The following is a 21,239-nucleotide window of genomic DNA, read 5'->3' as shown; positions in this document are numbered from 1 at the left end:
AATATGTTAATATTGTTTTTTTTTCACACTTTAAAGATGTATTGTCCCCCTGAAAAAATATTTTTTTTAATTTGTTTGTTGAATATGCCATTTTAATGTCACATAATAGTTTTAATAGTTTACCAAAAATTGGATCGAAAAAAAATATTTTACCTAGAAAAACTGTAATTGAAAGCAAAAAAATAGTCAAATTGGCTGGCAGTTTTTGGTTAAATTTAACCGTTTCTTTTGTCATTTTATTAGTGAAAATATTATTTTTTCAGGGTTTTTTTTCTACGGAAGTGATTAAGTTTGTTAAAACTACAAAATGGCCTATTCAAAGTCTGATTTTATTAATCTTCATTTTTCATGTTTTTGGAGGACAATACATCTTTAAGTAAACATTTAGCTGTGAGAAACTTGCTTGTGTAGTTTTTTTTAAATTATTTTTTAACTCTTTTTAAAGAGTTTAGAATTTAAAAATTCTAAAAATTCTCCCCTGTTTTACCATATATAATATACCCAATTCTCAGTGCTGTTTCTCCACAAGTGACTAATCATGCCCAGTATCAAAGGTACATTCTGTAATGTAATACAGCATCTTGTGTGTATCACATGTGTTGCCTGTATCAAGAAGGGTTAGATTTTGATCTATGATACTAGGTGATACATGTGAAACTCATGTGATGCTGTATTATGGAATTTCCTATGATACTGTAGAAAACTAGATACACTGCCGAGATAAGCATTGCTTTGCTTCCCGAAGCCAATTAAAACAAACAAGAAAATGTTACTCCTTCCTGAATTGATAGCCTCAACTATTGTCACTTTTTTTTTAAATATTGTATTTGTAATAACTGTGGAGTTCGTGTCAAGATATTTAGAGGTAAGAGGGACCTGGAGGCATGAATGGAGTTGACATTGCTTATGTTTGTTTATGTTTTATAATATTAGGGACTTGGCATGTATGTATAGAGTTAAAATCACCTATTAATTTATTTATCTTTTCCTGAAAATTGTACAAATACTTTGTCTCGAGAGATTTCATGTTTAAATACTTCCTTGTTTTGTAGCTATACCAGGTTGTGAAACTTTGTGTATCTTGTCAGTCATGCTTGATCACTCTCTCATGCTTTGTGAATTCTTTGAAAGTGGATAATTTATTATTTCAAGTGTGTAGGCTGACTTGTATAACCCTCATAATTATTTCCTGCAAGTGTGTTTTGTAATATACTTTAATTTGAAGGTAAGTTTCTTGTATTATAAGTGTATATTAAATTATATAGCCTCTTTAATACTAAAAGCTAGGTTTTAAGGAAACTAAAGGAAAATTCTATGTTTAATATAGAGACATGTGTATGAACATGGAGTAAAGAATTAAAAGGGCTTGTACAATTAGTAGCGAAGTTTAATTTTATAAGTTCAAATAGGACTTAACGGTATAAAATAGGACAATACAATTGTGAGTCAACCACTGAATGAAAGAGCCTTAAATAGAACTTGAAGGTATTATATAAGAATGGAACAATGGGGAAACTAAGTCAATGAACAAAAATGCTAAATACTGGTTTACCATCGCCCAACCTGTCGCAAAGTGTCAAATCATCCTTAGTTGACTCCGTACACCTTAAAAATGTGTTATATAGCATTCACACAACCTGTATATTTAATATTAATTTTTGGAAATAAAATACTGTAATTTTTAATTTTTTACTTTATATAGAAATTATAATCAAATCTAAACTTTTCATAATATTTTAATATTGGATTGGAGTAAAATTTACTTGTAGTCGGTTTAATACAAAGAGTAATATTGTTATCATTCGTAGACAAAGAACAGCAAAACAGCTTTCTAATCCTCTTTGTCATAAAATGATTTGTTCTTTGAATACGATTGTAAAAAAGTAAAAAACCTGACCTACGGCAATGCATTTCCTCCTCCGATAAGTTAATAACAAAATAAGCATAATTTTAAAAATTTATACAGATTATGTTACAGATACAAAACACTGATAATTAAGATAAATCTAAGGAAAAGAAACACAATTTTATGGGATTGTTTCTTCTGCTATGAATAACTAATATATATTTATATATAGTTTTTATTGCCTACTTGCTCAGTCATGCGTGAACATAGCTCATAAAGAATCTCCTTTGTGGCCTTGTCAGCTATTAAATACATACAGTTGTTTCTTGTCTGCAGTAACTGTAGTATTTCTGCTCCACCATTATTTTAGTTGTTCTGCCTGGCCAAACAGGTGTGTTTGTGTGTTAATTTTTTTGTATGAAATCTTGCGAATCCTTTGTTTTTTAATCAGTAATAATATAACACTGTGCAGATACAGGTGAGTGTAATGTATTTATTTATTATTTGATGATTCAACAATGATACAACCACTGTATGTACCAGTGTAACCACTGTCTGTGTACCATGATACACCCAGGGAGGTATACCTCCCTGATACACCCATCATGTACCATAAACCCCCATGCATCCATGTACCTTAAACCCCCATCCATGTACCTTAAACCCCATGCACATTCTCTTCTTGTTTGTGCTCTTATCAACCTTCTTGTTTTTTTTTTCTACAAGTCACTATGTTGGTTAGTCAGTGGGTCGGTTGGTCGGTAAACACTAACTTGAGCATGCGACTGCAGTCATGTATATGGCCAATTGTTATAATTAGCAAGATATAGAAACAGTGTGGATAGATCAGTAATATGGAATAAAAATTGTGTTAAAAATTGACTAAAAACATCAATTTGTTTTCATTTTTCCATTGCTCAAGTGCGATAGATTTTTGAAGAATAAAAACCAAACAACAGAGGGTTTACTGACTGTGCAGTGGCATTTATTGTGATTTTACCTCATAATCTTGTTCAATTATGTTTTGGTGTGTTTTTCCTTTAACGTACAGTCTCAAGGACCGTAAATGTATATTATATTACTTTCTATGGTAATTGGTAGATGCCTGACTTTATACAGATTATGTATGCATTAAATTCAAACTCGTTCATTTATTATTATTTGAATTACTGTATATCATTGTTATGATTCCAACTAAAGTACTAAAAATTGTTACTGGTATTGGAAACAAAACCTATTAACATCGGTGGAGCACTTTATTTTGTTCGAATTTCTACCCCTTTCAAAATCCACAATCCACTGTTTGAGAGATATGCCAAACTGTCCATACAAATTATGCTGACATAGATATGACACAGATGTTATAATCTGCGATGATTGAAAATATTCCTATCCAAGACTTAAACTTCGGTCCTCTGCAGATACCGTTCCATTAGACCACTGAGGCTTAGAAAGCAGTATGCACATTTTTCTATGTATAAATATGCTATTTCTTTTTTTGTAGGTATAGGCTGTAGGAACGATAAACCATGCCTCTGTCACTTCGGGATGTCAAACCTGTCCATGTGAGTAGGGACGCACGTGAGATGAGAGACATATCCAAGAATTTGGAACATTATAAAAACTTCACACTGGTGAACGTTATTCGCCAGTTGAGTAACCTTAGCGCACATGCGGAAGATATATTTACTTCCATCCACCAGGAGGCATCGGACATCTTCCACAGAATGCACAAACTTCGGAATAAAGTTCATAAACTCTCCAATGTGATTGACACACTTGATCCTTTGGTTGATGATGGTATGGCATTTTACAAAATTCAGTTGAGCTTTAATTTTTTTAAATATTTTTGTGAAAAGATTTTGTTTTGTTTTTGTAAGATTTTTATTTTATTTGTAAAAAAATTTAAAACAATTATGGAAAATATCGTTACAGATGACTTGGAAGGTGCATTACAAAAGGTGCCATTTTACAGTAACAGCACATGTGACAACAACTTAATGGACATTACAAGAAGACCTAAATGTGTCGAGGAAATGTACCACAGGTCAGAGGTCATGCCAGATTTGGAATGTCTGACAGAATTCAGGTTTGTAGAACCATGGTTGATACAATATTTTTTTTTCAGTTCTAAAAACTTTTACCACGAGTTGCACTGTATGTATAAATAATGATTCGAACCCATACTCTCCAAAAATGGTAGATGCAATAATCACACTTACAGTAAATATATCTGGATGTTGTTTTATATTTTATATTCTTATTATTTCATTCTTTAGGGAGGATGGTAAAAAAAGCTCCGATTTGTATAGTAATCCAAGGTCTTTCTTTGATTTTTGGCGTTCAGAACAAGAAAAAAACTTATCAAGTCGAGGAGATAAAAAGAGAAAGGTGAGATAACAGGTCAACAGGATGAAAAGTCATCATAATAACAGGTCATCATGATGACAGGTCAGCATGATGACATGTCAATTTGATGAAAGGTCAAAATGATAGATAAGCATGATGAATGGCCAAAATGATAAATGGCCAAAATGATAAAAGGTCAACATGATGACAGGTCAACATGAAGACAGGTCAACATGACAGGTCAACATGATGACATGTCAATATGATGAAAGGTCAAAATGTCAGGTCAACACATGATGACAGGTCAACACATGATGACAGGTCAGCATGATGACAGGTCAACATGATGACTTATAATTTGATACTAAATGTCACTTGCTTACTTTTCTAGTCTAAATACAGACCTTACAAACGTATACAGCCTACCGTACCTTTACCATGCGACAGACATAAAGCGATGGTACAAAAGAAGAAAGCGTTGGAAAGGAAAGGTAAAGGAAGAGAGCTAGAAGAAATCGATAAAGAACACATCAGAGCTGAAATGGCCATGATGACAGATAAAAATGACAACTTAAGTAATGGTGATAACGTCGAAGTGTATTCGGAGCTGCAAATACTAGCCCCTGTGGACCGATCCGCATCAATTGCTGGCGGTCTCTTGGATCTGCTTGTGAAACAAGGTATGCTACGGGTTTAATTTTTTGGTTAAATTTAATCATTTATTTTGTCCTTTATAAATGAAATCATTAGCTTTCTTTTTTGTAGTCAATATTAACATTGTTAAAACTACAAAATGACCTATTTTAAATTGTTTTTCATGTTTTGGGGGAGACAATCTTTAAATGGCGAGGTTCCGAGTTGCTGTTCCTAGCCACTGATGGCTAAGATGGTCCTACTATTCATTAAAAAGCTGGATTATGTAAACAGAATATGTCGACGTGTTATTTCAATTTATGCCACAGTTTAAAAGCCTTTTGGGCACAACGTTTTTTGGAACAGTGCTTTATAACATAGTTTTTCTTTTGTATTTGATTTCACAAACTATAATTAAATACCATTCAAACTTTACAGGAATTAAGGTGAACCAAGAACCAGAAGTTCAAGATGAAACGGATGTTGTTGCTAAGTTACTCCAACAACAGATGGAGCTGAGTGATGGAGAAGACGTGGGATGGGATGACGATGAATTTGATGATTGCGAAGACATTTAACATTATGTTAATTATTATTACTATTATTATTATTATTATTAATGTACCATAGAAGCCATGGTCTAGTGGTAGGATGCCTGCAAATCAAGCAGGAGACTCCAAGTTCGAGTCTATAGGCTGGAGCAACTTTTTTTAGCTAGTGCATAAATATATGTTTCATATATAATTATGTAGGTAAAACTCTTTTAGTAAGCAGTTATTTTAATCATTTTTAAATCATTGTAATTTTGTAGAACATTTTACCTGTAAATAAACTTTATATGCATTAAATAAAATTTTTTTTTTTTTTAATATGGGGATCCAATGAGGAGGGAGGGGTTTATTGCAAATACTAGCTCCCCCCAAACTACAAAAAAAAATCAACGCAAGCAAAAGACATATCACTTCTTTTTACAATTTTTAGAAATATGTTTCAAATAAAGACGAGTTATTATTATAGAGGGCGCATGTCATCTTGGTATAAAATTCCTATACAGTAAGAGGGCGCGTGTCAATTATTAAAGCCTGCTATCCAACTTCGCGCGAATCGAAAACGATTGGTTTATGGGCATGCGTATTGATATTTCAATCTATCAGTGTACTTTTTACTGTATTTGCGATGATAGAATAGTGAAATATTTATTATTTAAACAACATTTATCCAGGATTTCACAATTAGGTAAAAGAAACCATGTTTAAGTTACATTACATTGTGGTCCTGTCTTAAATAGAAAAATTGAAAAAACAAGTTTTAGTTTTGTGAAATTGGATCGATATCCATGAAAAAAAAATAAAGTAATTGTTGTTTAATTTCCGTTGGTAAGTTATTCCATATTTTTCAATTTCAATGGCCCTAGTTGATAAAAAAACAAATAGGCTTCAATGTTAAAAAGTTAAATACTGTAGACCTAATACTTAGTAGGCCGAAGTATAATTTTAGGAGGTATAAACTGAGGACGTCGGATATCCATGCCATTCCTGTGGCCTTAAATGGATGTTCCAAAAATAGGCGTTCCGGGAGTGGCACAAGGATATTAATAATGAAATTTAAATCCCCTTTACCACGTAAAGATTAGACCTAGAATAAACTAATACTCAATGATAGAACAACGTGGGTATAGTTCAAATAAACCATTCTAACTCTTAAGGTAGGTTTCGTGTGTTTTCTATTTCTCAGTTGAGATCAATAGACTCACCGCAGACTGGTTTCCCAAGAAAGGTATTCGTATTTTTAAACTGTAGTTTTCGTTCCGAGAATTGTAGTAGTTTTTGTCTTTACTTTTAACTTGTATTTTTGTAAGAAAAGCGTCTACTATCGCTATTGGATCGTCACCCGGGTAAAAAACCGTAACCCTGAACGGACGAAGTGATATATGACCGTACGCGCCCAATTAGGAGACACTGGTAAAAAGATCTAAATTAATTCTGAAATTCTATAAATGTCTATATCAAGATGAAAATACGTGTAAATGACCAGAGACGACGAACACAAAGCAACAATAATTTTTCGGATAAAGGTGTACGGATTCAATTAAAGCATTTTATTAAAGCGTTTGAGAAACAACGTGTCATAATAATTTAATAATAATTTAAATAATATTTTACCAGCCAGTCTACTGCCGCTTGCTGAGGAGGCGGTGACGCATTACGCGGTCACGTCATGTTCTAAATTAAGATATCAATCACATGTTTCAACCTCTTTAAGTTTATTAAGTACGACAAACTAACAACTAACAATTTAGCAAACAATAGGCCTAGCAGTAAACTAAACTGAGGTATTTATTGGATTGGAAAATGTTTTTTAACAAGTGTTTTAAAAAAAATAAATTAGGGCCTATATATGCTACATATTTTAATCCGATAAAAAACAAAACACTATTTCTGTTTCCAATTGTATAACGGTAAACTAAAACTGAAGCATTTGGAATATGTTTTTAAAGTTTTTTTTAAATAAATATTATTATATGACAACAGATTTTAATCCGATGAAACAAAGAACTATTTCTGTACGTGTTTCCAGTCGATCTCATGTGGAGGCAGAAATGGGAATATACCTCGACTATAACGCGGTTTTATGACGTCATCCTATCCGTGACATGAACTTCAAATTACAAACTACAGGGGGTGGTCTATAATCGACAGTGGTGAATACTACCCCGAGGTGGTGTTGAACTATCGCTAACGAATTCCTAACTTGTTCCATCTGATTCACTCAGTGAGTGTGTTTCGAACGAAACCGAGACTTTTTAACGTATCCAATCCCCGATCCAATCGCTAACAATCCTAAAAAATACGCGCGGATGGTGGCAAATTAAGTAATGAAGATCAATATAATATAAATTTATGACGATTATTAATTGTTTCTTTGTATTATCGGTGTCTGCATGCACGTAAGTTATTTTTCTCATTGTCTTTTAAGAAGATCCAGTTATTGTAGCCTATTTTGACAGAAGGCCGGCTATTTTGAGACTTCAATTAGTAATAGAAACAAATTAAGAATACTCATGCCTGCCTATCATCATTATAATGACCTAGTATTATAAGACCATATCATCATTGATGACACACGGGTTACGGTATGATCTTATGATGGTAGCAACAGCAGGGAAGTGAGTGTAATTGTCACTCTTCCTGGCAAAAAGTATGATGCATTAGGTACCGTTATGACCCTTATCTAGCAGTTGAATTGAAAAACGGACCTAAAACTGGAAGAAACATTTAAGACTGAAGAGATTCGAGGCGGACGTGTCGTTATTGTTTTATACCTTTCATAATACATTGTTTATAGAGCTTACGGACCCGTTACTTGTGGATTTTAAATTCTGATGAATAGGCTACCCCTTCTAATGGAAAGAACTATTCAAGCAGTTCAATATTCGCTCGAGTCCGTACACATATTGCTACGTGGAAGGCAAGTGAGGTCCTACCATGGGTAAGAAAATATCAAAGCATGTGCATTACATTATAATATTATAATAATGTTATTGAAAATAAAACTTTTGTTAGAATATTTTTTTTTTATTTTTCAAAAAATGTAGGTCAAGTTCGGTTTTCTTGTGTTGCCAAAAACCGAACTAGAATCATTTTCTGCAAAAACGTTCCAAGTTTCAATCCTTTTCGTTTGATATATTTTTAGAGGAAATATTTTCTCATCTCAATTCCAATAACTCAATGGTCATTTCGACCTCTTGCTTATGTCAGAATATTTTAAATACAAATAAGAAAGTAATTATATAAGTAAGACTTTTTATGAAGGGCATATTAGCTCCCGTGTACAAAGATGGAATACAGTAGTGAAATCAATGTACTAGTGAGCCCTCTAGAAAAAACTTAGAGGCGGCCGGCCTTGGTCACGTGGCAGGTCAAATTAAGGTCATATAACGCCATATTGGGTGAGTTTTTTTCGCTCACAAAAACGAAGAATAACACATTTTGTTGAAGTATTCCAAATAAAAACAACATTTTTTTGAGATTCTAAAAGGATATAATTGGTGAAATTCATCTTCCAGCATGTCTGGGCAGAGTGTTTATGACCGTGTGGTTGCTGCAAAGCACACAATCACCGGTTCCGATCTTGACAAGTCTGTCTGCAAAGCTACGACGGAAGAAATTATGGGACCGAAGAAAAAGCATCTTGACTGTGAGTAGGCCTATGCTTCTTGTCGTCTGCATTCCGTTACTTACCTTTGATAGAATGACCTTCTACATTTTACATTTAAAAAGCTTCCCACAATCATATTGATTGGGTAGTAGTTTTATGAAACGAAAGGTTAACACGAACATCTAATAATAATATAGCCCAAGAAAAATAGAAAATATAAAATGAACACAACAAAAAAAGTCCAAAATGAATTTGTGAACCGTGTCGTGTGTTTGTGGTTATGTTTTGCCGATGAGATAAATATCTGAAAGTTTGAATGAAACGTTTATGAAAATTCATAGTGTGCTACATTAATTATGTAGGCCTAGCCTAGGCTATTCTATGTTGGAATTACATTGTGTACAAAAATGTGATAAAAAGTTTAGGCCTAGGCTAGGCCTAGCCTAGATCTTCAGTTCAGGACTGCTGAATGAATGTCAAAAGAGCTCCTCCCCCTTTTTTAAAACCAGTATATGCTATACTCTAGTCGCCTCAGTTTTTATTTTGTAACTTTTTACTAAAAACTTAAACATGTCTATCTATTATTTATCATGGCTAGAATCCGGCCATAAAAATGCAAAGCAACGTAAAAATCAACTTTAGTAGGAGTACTAAATGAGAAGGCGTTTCAACCCACATTTGGGGATGGGGACGGAGGTTTGGGTGAGGATTGGGGGTGGCTGGGTAACATTGACAATAATAAATCTCAAGCCAGCAGCAACCTAAACGAATTTGAATTTATTTTTTTGGGAGGCACTTTATTTTCACAGACTTTTTGGGAGAGGCGACTAATAATACTAAATATAACTTAATTTCTGACAAGATCTTTGTTGGTTTCTGCAGGTTGTCAGATACAGTATTTAATGGTTTAAGCATTGTCTACACTATCAAACTAGTTTGACAAAAAAATTGTGCTGATGTGCCCAAATATGGTAGTGATACCCAAATATGGTATTGATATCCAAATATGGTAGTGATATTACATCATCATGTCCATATATGGGCACATCACACTTTTAGTCACTTAAAAGTTTGATAGTGTAGACAGAGCTTAAAGGTTGTTTTCAACCATGAAATGCATTTACCTGTTGATATTCAACTACTGTAGCTACTTACTGTATGTATGCAAAAATTCTTAGCCTTGGTATTGAGATGGTTCCAGTACATTAGCATTGTTCTGTCCACAGGTGTAACCACTCTCCAGGTTGTTTCCATGTGAACCTTCAACTTTTTATTTCATCTTGTATAACTTCCCTTTAACAACTAAATTGAAAGATTTTGATGCTGGTACAGGAAGTACTATATTTAGGAAAGGTATATTATGTCCACTATTGTTATGCAAATTAACAATAACATTTATTATTAATATTATGCAACAATAATATATTTAAGCTTGGTTCCCAGTACAGTAGGACGCAATGCTCGTAGCGCACATGATTTGATTAATACGAATTTAAATAAATTTATTGCTTGTTTTGCATCTTTAAGTTGTGTTCTAGTAAGAACCAAACTATAAACAAAACCTACTGTGAGTTATTCTTGTATTATAGGCATTGTTTTTATCTTTTTTTTGGCAATAAAAAGTTATTTATTTACTTACTATTTTGTATTTATTAGATTACAAATTCCTTTACCTAAAAAAAAATCAGTAGGGCTAGGCTAACATGTATCTCCTTTGCCAAATATCATTAAGGGACTACCTCAACAGTTTGTTTACATGGCACATGAGGCCATGACATTCATGTTGTCTGGAATCTAACACTATCAATCTTTACTGTAAACACACAAGGGGAAGGGGGAGGGGGGAAGAATGGATTACAATATTTCCAGCTAAGATTTGAACCAATGATTTTGAGATATTAATAAACTCTTACTGCATTACCATAATTACAGTATTCATTCTTTAGTTCTATAACAAATACAGTATTACAGTTAATTGGTTAAAGCTCTATCTACACTATCAAACTAGTTTGACAAAAAAAGTGTGATGTGCCCAAATAGGGTAGTGGTATGCTCAAATATAGTAGTGATATGCTCAAATATAGTAGTGATATGATATATATAATAATTAATATGGGCACATCACATGTTTTTTTCAAGTTTGATAGTGTAGACAGAGCTTAAGAAGATTTTGTAAATTACTGTACACACAACACACCTTGCATTGTTACATAGCTGACTCACTTAGCCACAGGGACCAGCTACAAGATACTGCCAGACCCAAAGTAAATTAATCAAACACTATTATAGTGAGAGGTTTTATTTGTAAAGTGTGATTAAACAATGGTTTGATTGTTTAATGATGATGTCATTGTCAATGAAACTAAAAGCATATTGACCTGTTTCTATATTTGGAGATTGTATGTGGGGATCATGTCAAAGATATTCTACTGCAGTAATTGCAGTATCTAAATTTTTCACTGCAATTGGAATAATTTTATTATTGCTTAATGTTTGCTAAATAATTGCATAAAATAAGTTGAAAGAGTAAACAAAAACTAGTAGCTGCAGTAGAATGATTTTGACATGGTCCCTAAAGCTTGGTTCTTACTAGAGACACAACGCAAGCGAATTGACCAATGAAAAGCGACGGTTTGAACAATCAATTGCTTCTCATTGGCCAACTTGCTCCTGTTGCGTGTACGGCCTTACGTTGCATATCTAGTCAAGTGGGAGTCAAGCATAACTGTAAATTACTGTGTTTTTATCAATAAAAAGCATTAAAACAGACATTTTATCGGTTGAATCATGATATTTCTCTACCCCACACAATTTACATACTGTAGTACTGTAATTACTACCATTACTAACTAACTACAGTACTATTACTTATTGGAATACCTCCCACACAGACATCAATACAATGCTTACTGCTCCGTATTGTAAGTAATCCTCTAGAGATTAGGATATTAACATACTATTCCTGTTCTATTTACTATATTTGGGTGTGAACATTTTTCTCTCAAAAAATACATTTTATTAGACCAGTGAGCCTGGAATAAATATACCTGTATATATGTATTTTGAGATTAGGATAAAAAAAAGAAATTTAATTTTACAAAATTAACTTCATCATTATGAAAAAACATGTCTGTAGAAATACAGTATGTATACTGTAGTACAAAACAGATACTGCAGATTAACCCTCTTTTATAGGATATTTATTTTGTTTAATATGTCAATTTTGGTCTCTAGTTAAAATCAATTATATTTGATGAAAATACTACATTTTTTGAATTTCAATTTTAATACCTAATTTAGGGATCATTTAAAAAAACAGATATTTTTACTTAACTCAATTTTAATAAATAATACATGATTTAGTTTATTTTATTGTACAGTAGAAGTTTATATGAGCCAAGCACTGCAATAAACAGTTAGTATGATCACCAAAAAAGATGGCTAAATAATAAACAGGTTAAAAAATAAACAAATGTAGTTACTACAGTAACTGCAGTAGAATATTTTCGACATGGTCCCTAATTAACAGGATTAATTAGGAAAAAGAGTATTTTACTTTTCCTTTTATTTTAGCCATTTTGCCAGCTAGCTTTCATTTTCAAACATTAGAGATATCTTAAAGATATATTGTCCCCCTGAAAAAATAATTCTTAACAAAATTTTTGCTGAATACAGGTATGCCATTTTAATGTGTAACATAATAGTATTTAAAAAAAATGTATTTACCTAAAAAAATGTAATCTAAAAAAATAGTCAAATTGGCTGCGAGCCAATGTGTTTTTGGTTGAATTTAACCATTTATTTTGTCATTTTATTATAAGTGAAAACACCATTTTTTCCCCGTTTTTTTTTTTCATTAGGTAGCAATTAACTTTATTATAACTACAAAATAACGTATTCAAAGTCTGATTTAATTAATCTTTATTTTTCTTTTTTTTTTGGGAGACAATATACGTCTTTAAGGAGGAGTCAATAAATTAGTGATAAATGTAGTTGACAAGTTCAAAGGTCAAATCCCACCACCACTTACAGTAATGCTTAAATTACCTATCATTGTACATACTGCTGGCATCATGTGTTTTAAGAATGTTGCTAAGTAGGCACATTACAGACTAATGGCTGTTCGGAATGCTAATGAAAACTTTAGTCTCTAAACATTTTAGGACGTTGTTGTCATTGCATCTCTCCTTGAAAACGATAAAGCGAAATGGCGTAATTGTAAGAGATCTGGTATAACAAAGTAGGCATTGGTTTTTTGTGAAAGCGTGTGGCGCTTGTATCCTTTAGGCAAGATCTTTACTTACGTTTGCCTCTCTCCACCCAGGTGTATAAATGGGTACCCGATTAGATCAAGACACAACTTTGCGCTGATTACTACATTATGGGAGTATGTTTCCATACGTGTTTGATCCCCCAAAAAAAGATTGGGGTAACAATGTTTAGCGCTTAGAGGTTTCACAACGTTACATTAGGCGCTATATAAATCCAAGATATTATTATAATTTATACTGATAGACTTGTTTGCTTTACCCTCATTGCCTCATCTTTGGATGGAACTTAAAGCAGATGGTCTAGTGTACAGTATAAACTGAATGAATGCATGATAAAGAACTTGATTTACAATGTTGCTAGCCTAAAGTTATCCAGACAACAAAAAATCCTGGTAGCTAGCCTAAAGTTATCCAGACAACAACAAATCCAGGTTGCTAGCCTAAAGTTATCCAGACAACAACAACAAATCATGGTTGCTAGCCTAAAGTTATCCAGACAACAACAAATCCAGGTTGCTAGCCTAAAGTTATCCAGACAAAAACAACAAATCCAGGTTGCTAGCCTAAAGTTATCCAGACAAAAACAACAAATCCTGGTTGCTAGCCTAACGTTATCCAGACAACAACAACAACAAATCCTGGTTGCTAGCCTAACGTTATCCAGACAACAACAACAACAACAACAAATCTCTGCTGCTAGCCTAATGTTATCCAGACAACAACAAATCCTGGCTGCTAGCCTAACATTATCTAGACAACAACAACAAATCCTGGTTCCTAGTCTAAAGTTATCCAGACAACAACAAATCCTGGCTGCTAGCCTAACGTTATCCAGACAACATCAACAAATCCTGGTTGCAGAGTCTAGATCCAATTTAGTTGAAATCAATATTTATATTATTAACGTTTGTTGCTATAATGAACTGCTTAATATGTTAAGATAACATCACATCCCTTACTTACAGTTACATGGCAATATCTAATTTAGGGTACTTCTTCAAAAAGCCGTCTTGTAAAATTTGAAATATGAGGGTTTTCATTAAGCAACATTTTAAAACAATCAGTTTAATCTTTTATAATTAATATATATATATATTATTTCATTGTTTTTTCTGATCAGAGATTTTAAAATTCTAACTAAAGTATATTGGAAATACAGAAAATGATAATTTTAACATTTTTTTTTTGTATTAGTGAAAACAATTTTATTAAGTTTAGTCGTGGGCGGATCCTGGATTTCTTAAATGGAGGATTTCTAACATAATTAGGCTGTCAAAAATAGTTTTTATTAAAGTAGTTCATTTTAGCTTTCATGAAGTGAAAGTGTGACCTAAGCTCTACCCCGTGGATCCACCCCTGTTAGTTACATAACATTGACAAGAATAAAAAACAGAACTGTACATTAAGGATATTTGTGAACATTTATAGTAAATAGAAAATGATCTAACAATCTTGATAGACAATATACTGTACTTCATCATCATAAAACTTCTCATTGAGTCATAATAATGTTGTATTTTAAAGTAAGCAGCCATTGAGCTCAAGTTTGATTGGCCAATACATTAGGAACAAACATGTAATAGTTTTGTAACTGATCAGATTTTGATGCGAGATAGGACTTGAACCTTGGACCCTGGGCTTGGTAATATAGTAGTACATTACCACTACATTTTAAAACACTTACAGTACAATTGGTCATGTGTTTGCTCTGATGTACAGTAATTTTGTTTTCAGCACATTGAGAACACTTGTGAACATACATGCAAGCAATTTTTGGGGATTCAAACCCACTGCTGATTGAATACTACTGTAGCCTGCCATTTATATCACAGTAAAACCTTCCTTTTGATATCCCTAGTATTCAGTAGACACTTTCCCTTGAAACAACGCAGGGCAATATATGCTTACTGTATAACATCCAGGCCAATATATATAGGGACACCTTTATTAAAGAGACACTTTGTTAGGTCAAACCTGAAGGTGTCCCCTTATTACTGTGGGAGTTCTACTACAGGTTAAGTAAACTAGAGTACTATTTGGGGGACCACTATTAAGGAGTCATTTTGCTGGGTCTAGCCTGAATGTGTCCCCTTAATACGGTTAATACAAGTAAAACTACTACAGTATTCTGGGGACCCGAGCCTGAAGATGTCCCCTTAAGCATAGTTCCCACTAGAACGCAACGTATTGCGTAATCACAAGTGGGAACCGACGACATAACAGTGCTGCAAACATCGCTACGGGAAATCAAATCAGTTTGATTTCAACAACGCAAGGCAAAAGAACACCGGAAAATATAGTATAGCGCGTACTCAAAGGTACGGTCTAGTCAATTATTGAAAGGGCATTTGCTTATGTTGCGTTGCGTTGCGAAGCTAGTGGGAACCAAGATTTAATCAACGTTCTACCGTAATTATGTAAAACTCAATCAACTAACTACAGTGCATCATTTTACCAATTTAAGTTATACTGTAATACAACTGTCAAGGTTATATACTGTGGGTGTGTATTGTATGTACCATTCAGTTCTAATAAAGGATATATCAAAGTCTAGTCATCTATTACTATTGTATTTAAATCCTAAATATAGAAATTGCTATGAAAAAATCTCTTTCACTTTTCAGTGAACAGAATATACTGTAAAGCTACAGTAGTAACAATATATATTTTTAACAGAATACAATGCGAGTTCTCTTGTTCTTCGTTTTAATATTTGTAATTATCTTTGAACCGGAAACTTATTGTATATCGTGAACACAGGTTAATTGATAACTCTATTTAATAGTACACCAAGTACTAGTAGTAGTACTGTATTATAAACTACAGTATAATATAAAACACAAAGTGAATAATATATCAGGCTCACAATAGGATAGTTACAGCTAATAGGGAGATTTCAATTTGTGATGACCTATGACCTAAGCATATTGTGTTATACAGTAGGTCATCGGCCTAGAATCCACCAAAACGGTGTCGCAGGATCGAGCGAGAAAATGCATACGCACACTGAATTAACATGATGTACAGTAACTGGTCCTACAGCGCAAGCTCCATAAGAATGGGTGTATTTGACCTCTCAGCGACCTGAATGTGTAAACGTGGAATTCTATGTGCAAATATACAGTAGTAGTACAGTAAGCGTATCCTTCTCCGGGCTGCCCCAAACCAAGATTAAGGTTTTTTTCAGATACATAATTGATCCAATTAATTCCCTAAGAATAGTGGATTATAAATAGAAGACATTCAGTAATTAACTTAACATTGTTTTAAACCAAAGAAGAATGCATTAATTAATGGATTATTTTAATGCAGCTACTGCAGTAATAAAATTTGTTAAACTGCATAAAGTATGATTTAAGTTTATGGAACATTATGATTACCTCACCCCCCCCCCCCCCCAAGAATTTCTTATATTATTTTAGTTATATAATTAATAATGTAATTACTGCGGTAACAGTAGTAAAATATTTTGACATGGTCCTTAAGAAAACAGAGGATTATTAAGCTCTGTCTACGCTATTAAACTATTTTGACTAAAAAAGTGTGATGTGCCCAAATATGGTAGTGATATTCCCAAATATGGTATTGATATGACATCACCATCCATACATGGGCACATCACATAAAGTTTGATAATGAAAGTGTAGACAGAGCTTTATAATCAAATTGAGTTTGTTAATGAACTTTTTGTTAAAAATGTATTTATTCAATGAAAACTGAATTTATTATTTTTTTTTTTTATTCAATGAACAATGTATTATTTTTCTTTTGCAGATTTAATGCATTGTTCAAATGCGCCACAAATCAATATTCCAGAACTTGCTGATAAGCTAACTAACAGAGCACTAAGTCAAAATTGGGTTGTGGTGTTCAAATCACTTGTAACATGCCATCATTTGATGATATATGGCAACGAAGTAAGTAAACTGCAAGTCTATGTTTAGTAGAATAGAGTGAATTACTGCAGCAACATTACTGCAGTTTAGAATTACTGCGTCAACAATAGGCCTACAGTCTTAATAGAATGTACTATACTATAATTAACATTACCGCCATACTGTAACTACATAGAATTCAATGAATCAGTCGCAATGCATTACTTCAGAAACATAGAATTACTGCAGCAACATAGACTTACTGCAGCAACATATAATGTTATTGATAGCAACATATATTAACATAATAATGCCACTGACAAAATCTGAAATTATAATACTGTATTCCATAGTAGTATATCAAATAATACATACTAATTATCTTCAGAAGTATACATGCAGCATGCATGTTAGTATTATGCTTTTGACTTAATTATAGAGTGAACATATAGTTAGCATTATGCTTGACTTAATTATAGAGTGAACATACTGTAGCATTATGCTTGACTTAATTATAGTGTGAACACACAGTTAGCATTATGCTTGACTTAATTATAGAGTGAACATATAGTTAGCATTATGCTTGACTTAATTATAGAGTGAACATACAGTTAGCATTATGCTTGACTTAATTATAGAGTGAACATACAGTAGCATTATGCTTGACTTAATTATAGAGTGAACATACAGTTAGCATTATGCTTGACTTAATTATAGAGTGAACACACAGTTAGCATTATGCTTGACTTAATTATAGTGTGAACATACAGTTAGCATTATGCTTGACTTAATTATAGAGTGAACATACAGTAGCATTATGCTTGACTTAATTATAGAGTGAACATACAGTAGCATTATGCTTGACTTAATTATAGTGTGAACACACAGTTAGCATTATGCTTGCCTTAATTATAGAGTGAACATACAGTAGCATTATGCTTGACCTCATTATAGTGTGAACACACAGTTAGCATTATGCTTGCCTTAATTATAGAGTGAACATACAGTAGCATTATGCTTGACTTAATTATAGTGTGAACATACAGTAGCATTATGCTTGACCTCATTATAGTGTGAACACACAGTTAGCATTATGCTTGCCTTAATTATAGAGTGAACATACAGTAGCATTATGCTTGACCTCATTATAGAGTGAACATACAGTAGCATTATGCTGGACTTAATTATAGAGTGAACATACAGTTAGCATTATGCTGGACTTAATTATAGAGTGAACATACAGTAGCATTATGCTTGACCTCATTATAGAGTGAACATACAGTAGCATTATGCTGGACTTAATTATAGAGTGAACATACAGTAGCATTATGCTTGACTTAATTATAGTGTGAACATACAGTAGCATTATTATTACAGTACTGTATGCTTCACTCAATTGGTTCATTTGATAATTTTCCATTTCTCTATTAGCTACTGTAGTATTAAGAATATATTACTGTATACATTCCTATAGAACTGTATATTGTAGAATATCAGAGCTACAGTAAAGGTTAAAGGTTAATGAGATGCACCAACTTTGAAATATCCCTTGTTTACAAAAAACTGACTTTTACTTTCTCCTTGAATCTTCTTATTAAACTAACCATTTGAAAACAAAATAACACACTCTGAAACTTTTATTTTGATTTAAGACAATATTTTGGTATCTTTTTAGATTTGAACTTGAGTATGTTTATAATTATTACATGGGCCTACAGTACTGTACAATTAAAAATACAAAGTGGTGTACAGTACTGTATGTAGTACACATTGACAATGGCAAATGTTAATTTTTAGTTACAACTAATAACTGTACACAAGTAAATTGTATGCCATCCAATTTCAGATTTATTTTATGTATCTATAATGTTATTAATTTATTAAATTTATTTAACAGAAATTGATACAGTATATAGCAACAAGAAATGTGGACCTGAATTTACCAAACTTTCTTGATAAAACTGGAGTGCAAGGTAAAGAAGCATTTTATTATAATTTTGTAATATAATTCTCCAAATAAAGATACTAATAATACCGTATATCCTCTGGTATAATCCCAGCCCCCTAGAACACAAAATTGGGCTGACTTTAAAGGTGTGGGACTATACCCTCGAGGAAACCCTGGTTCAGGAAAAATATGATTGGTAAGCATTTCTTGTAAAAACTCATCTGAACTGGCTAGAGAGAGGCCTACATCCAGACCAAAAGTCAATACTGAGACTATACCCGAGGATATGCCTGTTTGTGAAATAAGAAATAAAGTAGGAGTGGGGTTAAACCCGAAGTGGTATTATACCTTAGGATATACGGTAATAATATTGAATGAATATTGAATATTTATAAAGTGCCATTTAAAATATTACATTAATAATGTCTCGCTCAGTGTTTCATTAACATGTCTCATGGAAGTTCAAAGGTTAAATCAATATTCTGCAGTAAACAAAATGTAGTTAACTGCAGTAGAATATTTTTGACATGGTCACTATTGTTTTAAAATTACTGAATAAAATGATATTTTTCAAATATTAATATTATTTACTTTATTTAAATGATTACATTAATAATATCTCTCTGCATTTCATTATGAACATGTCTCATGGAAAATTCAAATCCTAAATCAATACTCTACAGTAAACAATATGTAGTTACTGCAGTTACTGCATTAGAATATTAGTCCTTTAGGTTTCAATTTACTGAATAAAATGATATTCTTTCAGTATTATTAATATTATAAATTACCGTATTTAAAGAGGTACCTATTGTCCCCTAAAAACCATGAAAAATAAAGATTTATAAAATCAGATTTTGAATACATGTAGGCCATTTTGCAGTTTTAATTAAGCTCTTCACTTCCATAAAAATAAAATAGAAAAAAATAATGATTTCACTTGTAAATAGCCAAAATAAACCGTTAAATTTAACCAAAACCCATTGGCTGGCAACCAATTTGACTATTTTAAAAAAAAATTACTTTTTTTCTGGTAAATACATTTCTTTTCGATCCGATTTTTGGTCAAAGTGAATAACTATTATATGACATTAAAACTGCATATTCAACAAAAAAAATGATTTTTTCAGGGGGACAATATATCTATAAATTATTACATAATATTATCTCTCAGCGTTTCATTAAAAATTTCTCATGGAAATTCAAAGGCTTAATCAATACTCTACAGTAAACAATGAATAAGCAAGGCCCCGCCAGATTAGTCAGCCACAATGTACTATTGCAACACGGTCACACTGAAAACCGTTCACATTCAATAAAAATATTAAATATGCAGAAGTAACCAGAAAAAGCCATTATAGTTGTTAGTAATGTGTAGTCTATGCCACTTAAGTCAAGTAATTTCTGTCTAATAGTTACTAAGTAATGCATTATGCAATATAATTATTATAATTCATATTATTTCTAATGGCATTATTTTTCTTAGTATCTGGTAACATTAATTTGATTTTGAAATTGGCATGTACATTTGAAAACAAATATGATAATATTATTGTAATAAACACAACAAACCAACACTGACGATCGTTCATAATTGTAATTGAATGTAATTTGTAAAAAAGTAATTAATTATAAAAGACATTAAATAGGAATTGTATCATTGTTATCAAGGTTCGAATATTTAACAACTTGTCTACATGACTATATATTCAATTACCGTATATCCTCAGGTATAATCCCACTTCTGGTCTAATCCCACCTCCAGGCCTTGTCTTTTAAGGCGAGCGAGTGTGATCACTCACCTAACAGTAACACACTCCTAAACTGCGCTCGAGGTGTGCGATTTACAACACGCTTAAATTTGGTAAACTTCTACACACCAAAATACAAACAGCATACCTACAGCACCCCTTAATGTATTGAGGAGTGCAATTTGTAGCTAAGCACATCTATAATTTTCATAAGACAAGGCCTACACATCCCTACTGTACTTTATGTCTAATTTCACAAACAGGCATATCCTCGGGTATAGTCCAAGTATTGACTTTTGGTCTGGATGTATGCCTCTCTCTAGCCAGTTCAGATGAGTTTATACCAAAAAAAAACTCTTGATAATCATGTTTTTCCATGAATCAGGGATTCCCTGAGTATAGTCCCCA

The 21,239-nt window shown here is 32.5% G+C and overlaps 2 protein-coding genes across 11 annotated transcripts in view; both read left to right on the top strand.

Annotated features, from left to right (window-relative positions):
- Window positions 1–2,180: 2,180 nt before the first annotated feature.
- Window positions 2,181–5,813, top strand: LOC144848086 (actin-binding protein WASF3-like). 2 transcript variants are annotated; one of them, XM_078704765.1, is made up of 6 exons: window positions 2,181–2,324; window positions 3,351–3,646; window positions 3,782–3,935; window positions 4,126–4,237; window positions 4,587–4,875; window positions 5,267–5,812. In XM_078704765.1, the coding sequence occupies exons 2-6, from the start codon at window positions 3,376–3,378 to the stop codon at window positions 5,404–5,406; spliced, it is 966 nt and encodes a 321-aa protein (XP_078560891.1). In that variant the 5' UTR covers window positions 2,181–2,324; window positions 3,351–3,375; the 3' UTR covers window positions 5,407–5,812. The 2 variants fall into 2 exon arrangements, with proteins under 2 accessions (XP_078560891.1, XP_078560892.1); XM_078704766.1 differs by having other exon boundaries at window positions 2,198–2,237; window positions 5,267–5,813.
- Window positions 5,814–8,765: 2,952 nt separating this feature from the next.
- The window catches only part of LOC144848752 (phosphatidylinositol-binding clathrin assembly protein LAP-like), a 49,820-nt gene continuing 37,346 nt past the window's right edge, over window positions 8,766–21,239 (top strand). For all 9 annotated transcript variants that reach the window (XM_078705647.1, XM_078705652.1, XM_078705651.1 and 6 more), the window contains exons 1-3: window positions 8,766–9,025; window positions 17,032–17,174; window positions 19,030–19,105. In XM_078705647.1, the coding sequence (XP_078561773.1) occupies window positions 8,896–9,025; window positions 17,032–17,174; window positions 19,030–19,105 (349 nt within the window). In that variant the 5' untranslated portion in view covers window positions 8,766–8,895. The remainder of the gene's footprint in view (window positions 9,026–17,031; window positions 17,175–19,029; window positions 19,106–21,239) is intronic.

Source organism: Antedon bifida, chromosome 7 (genome assembly GCF_963402885.1).
Source record: "Antedon bifida chromosome 7, ecAntBifi1.1, whole genome shotgun sequence".
In the NCBI taxonomy this organism is placed as follows: Eukaryota; Metazoa; Echinodermata; class Crinoidea; order Comatulida; family Antedonidae; genus Antedon; species Antedon bifida.
The sequence above is the reverse complement of the archived record's forward strand: the minus strand, read 5'-3'. Positions and strand labels throughout refer to the sequence as shown.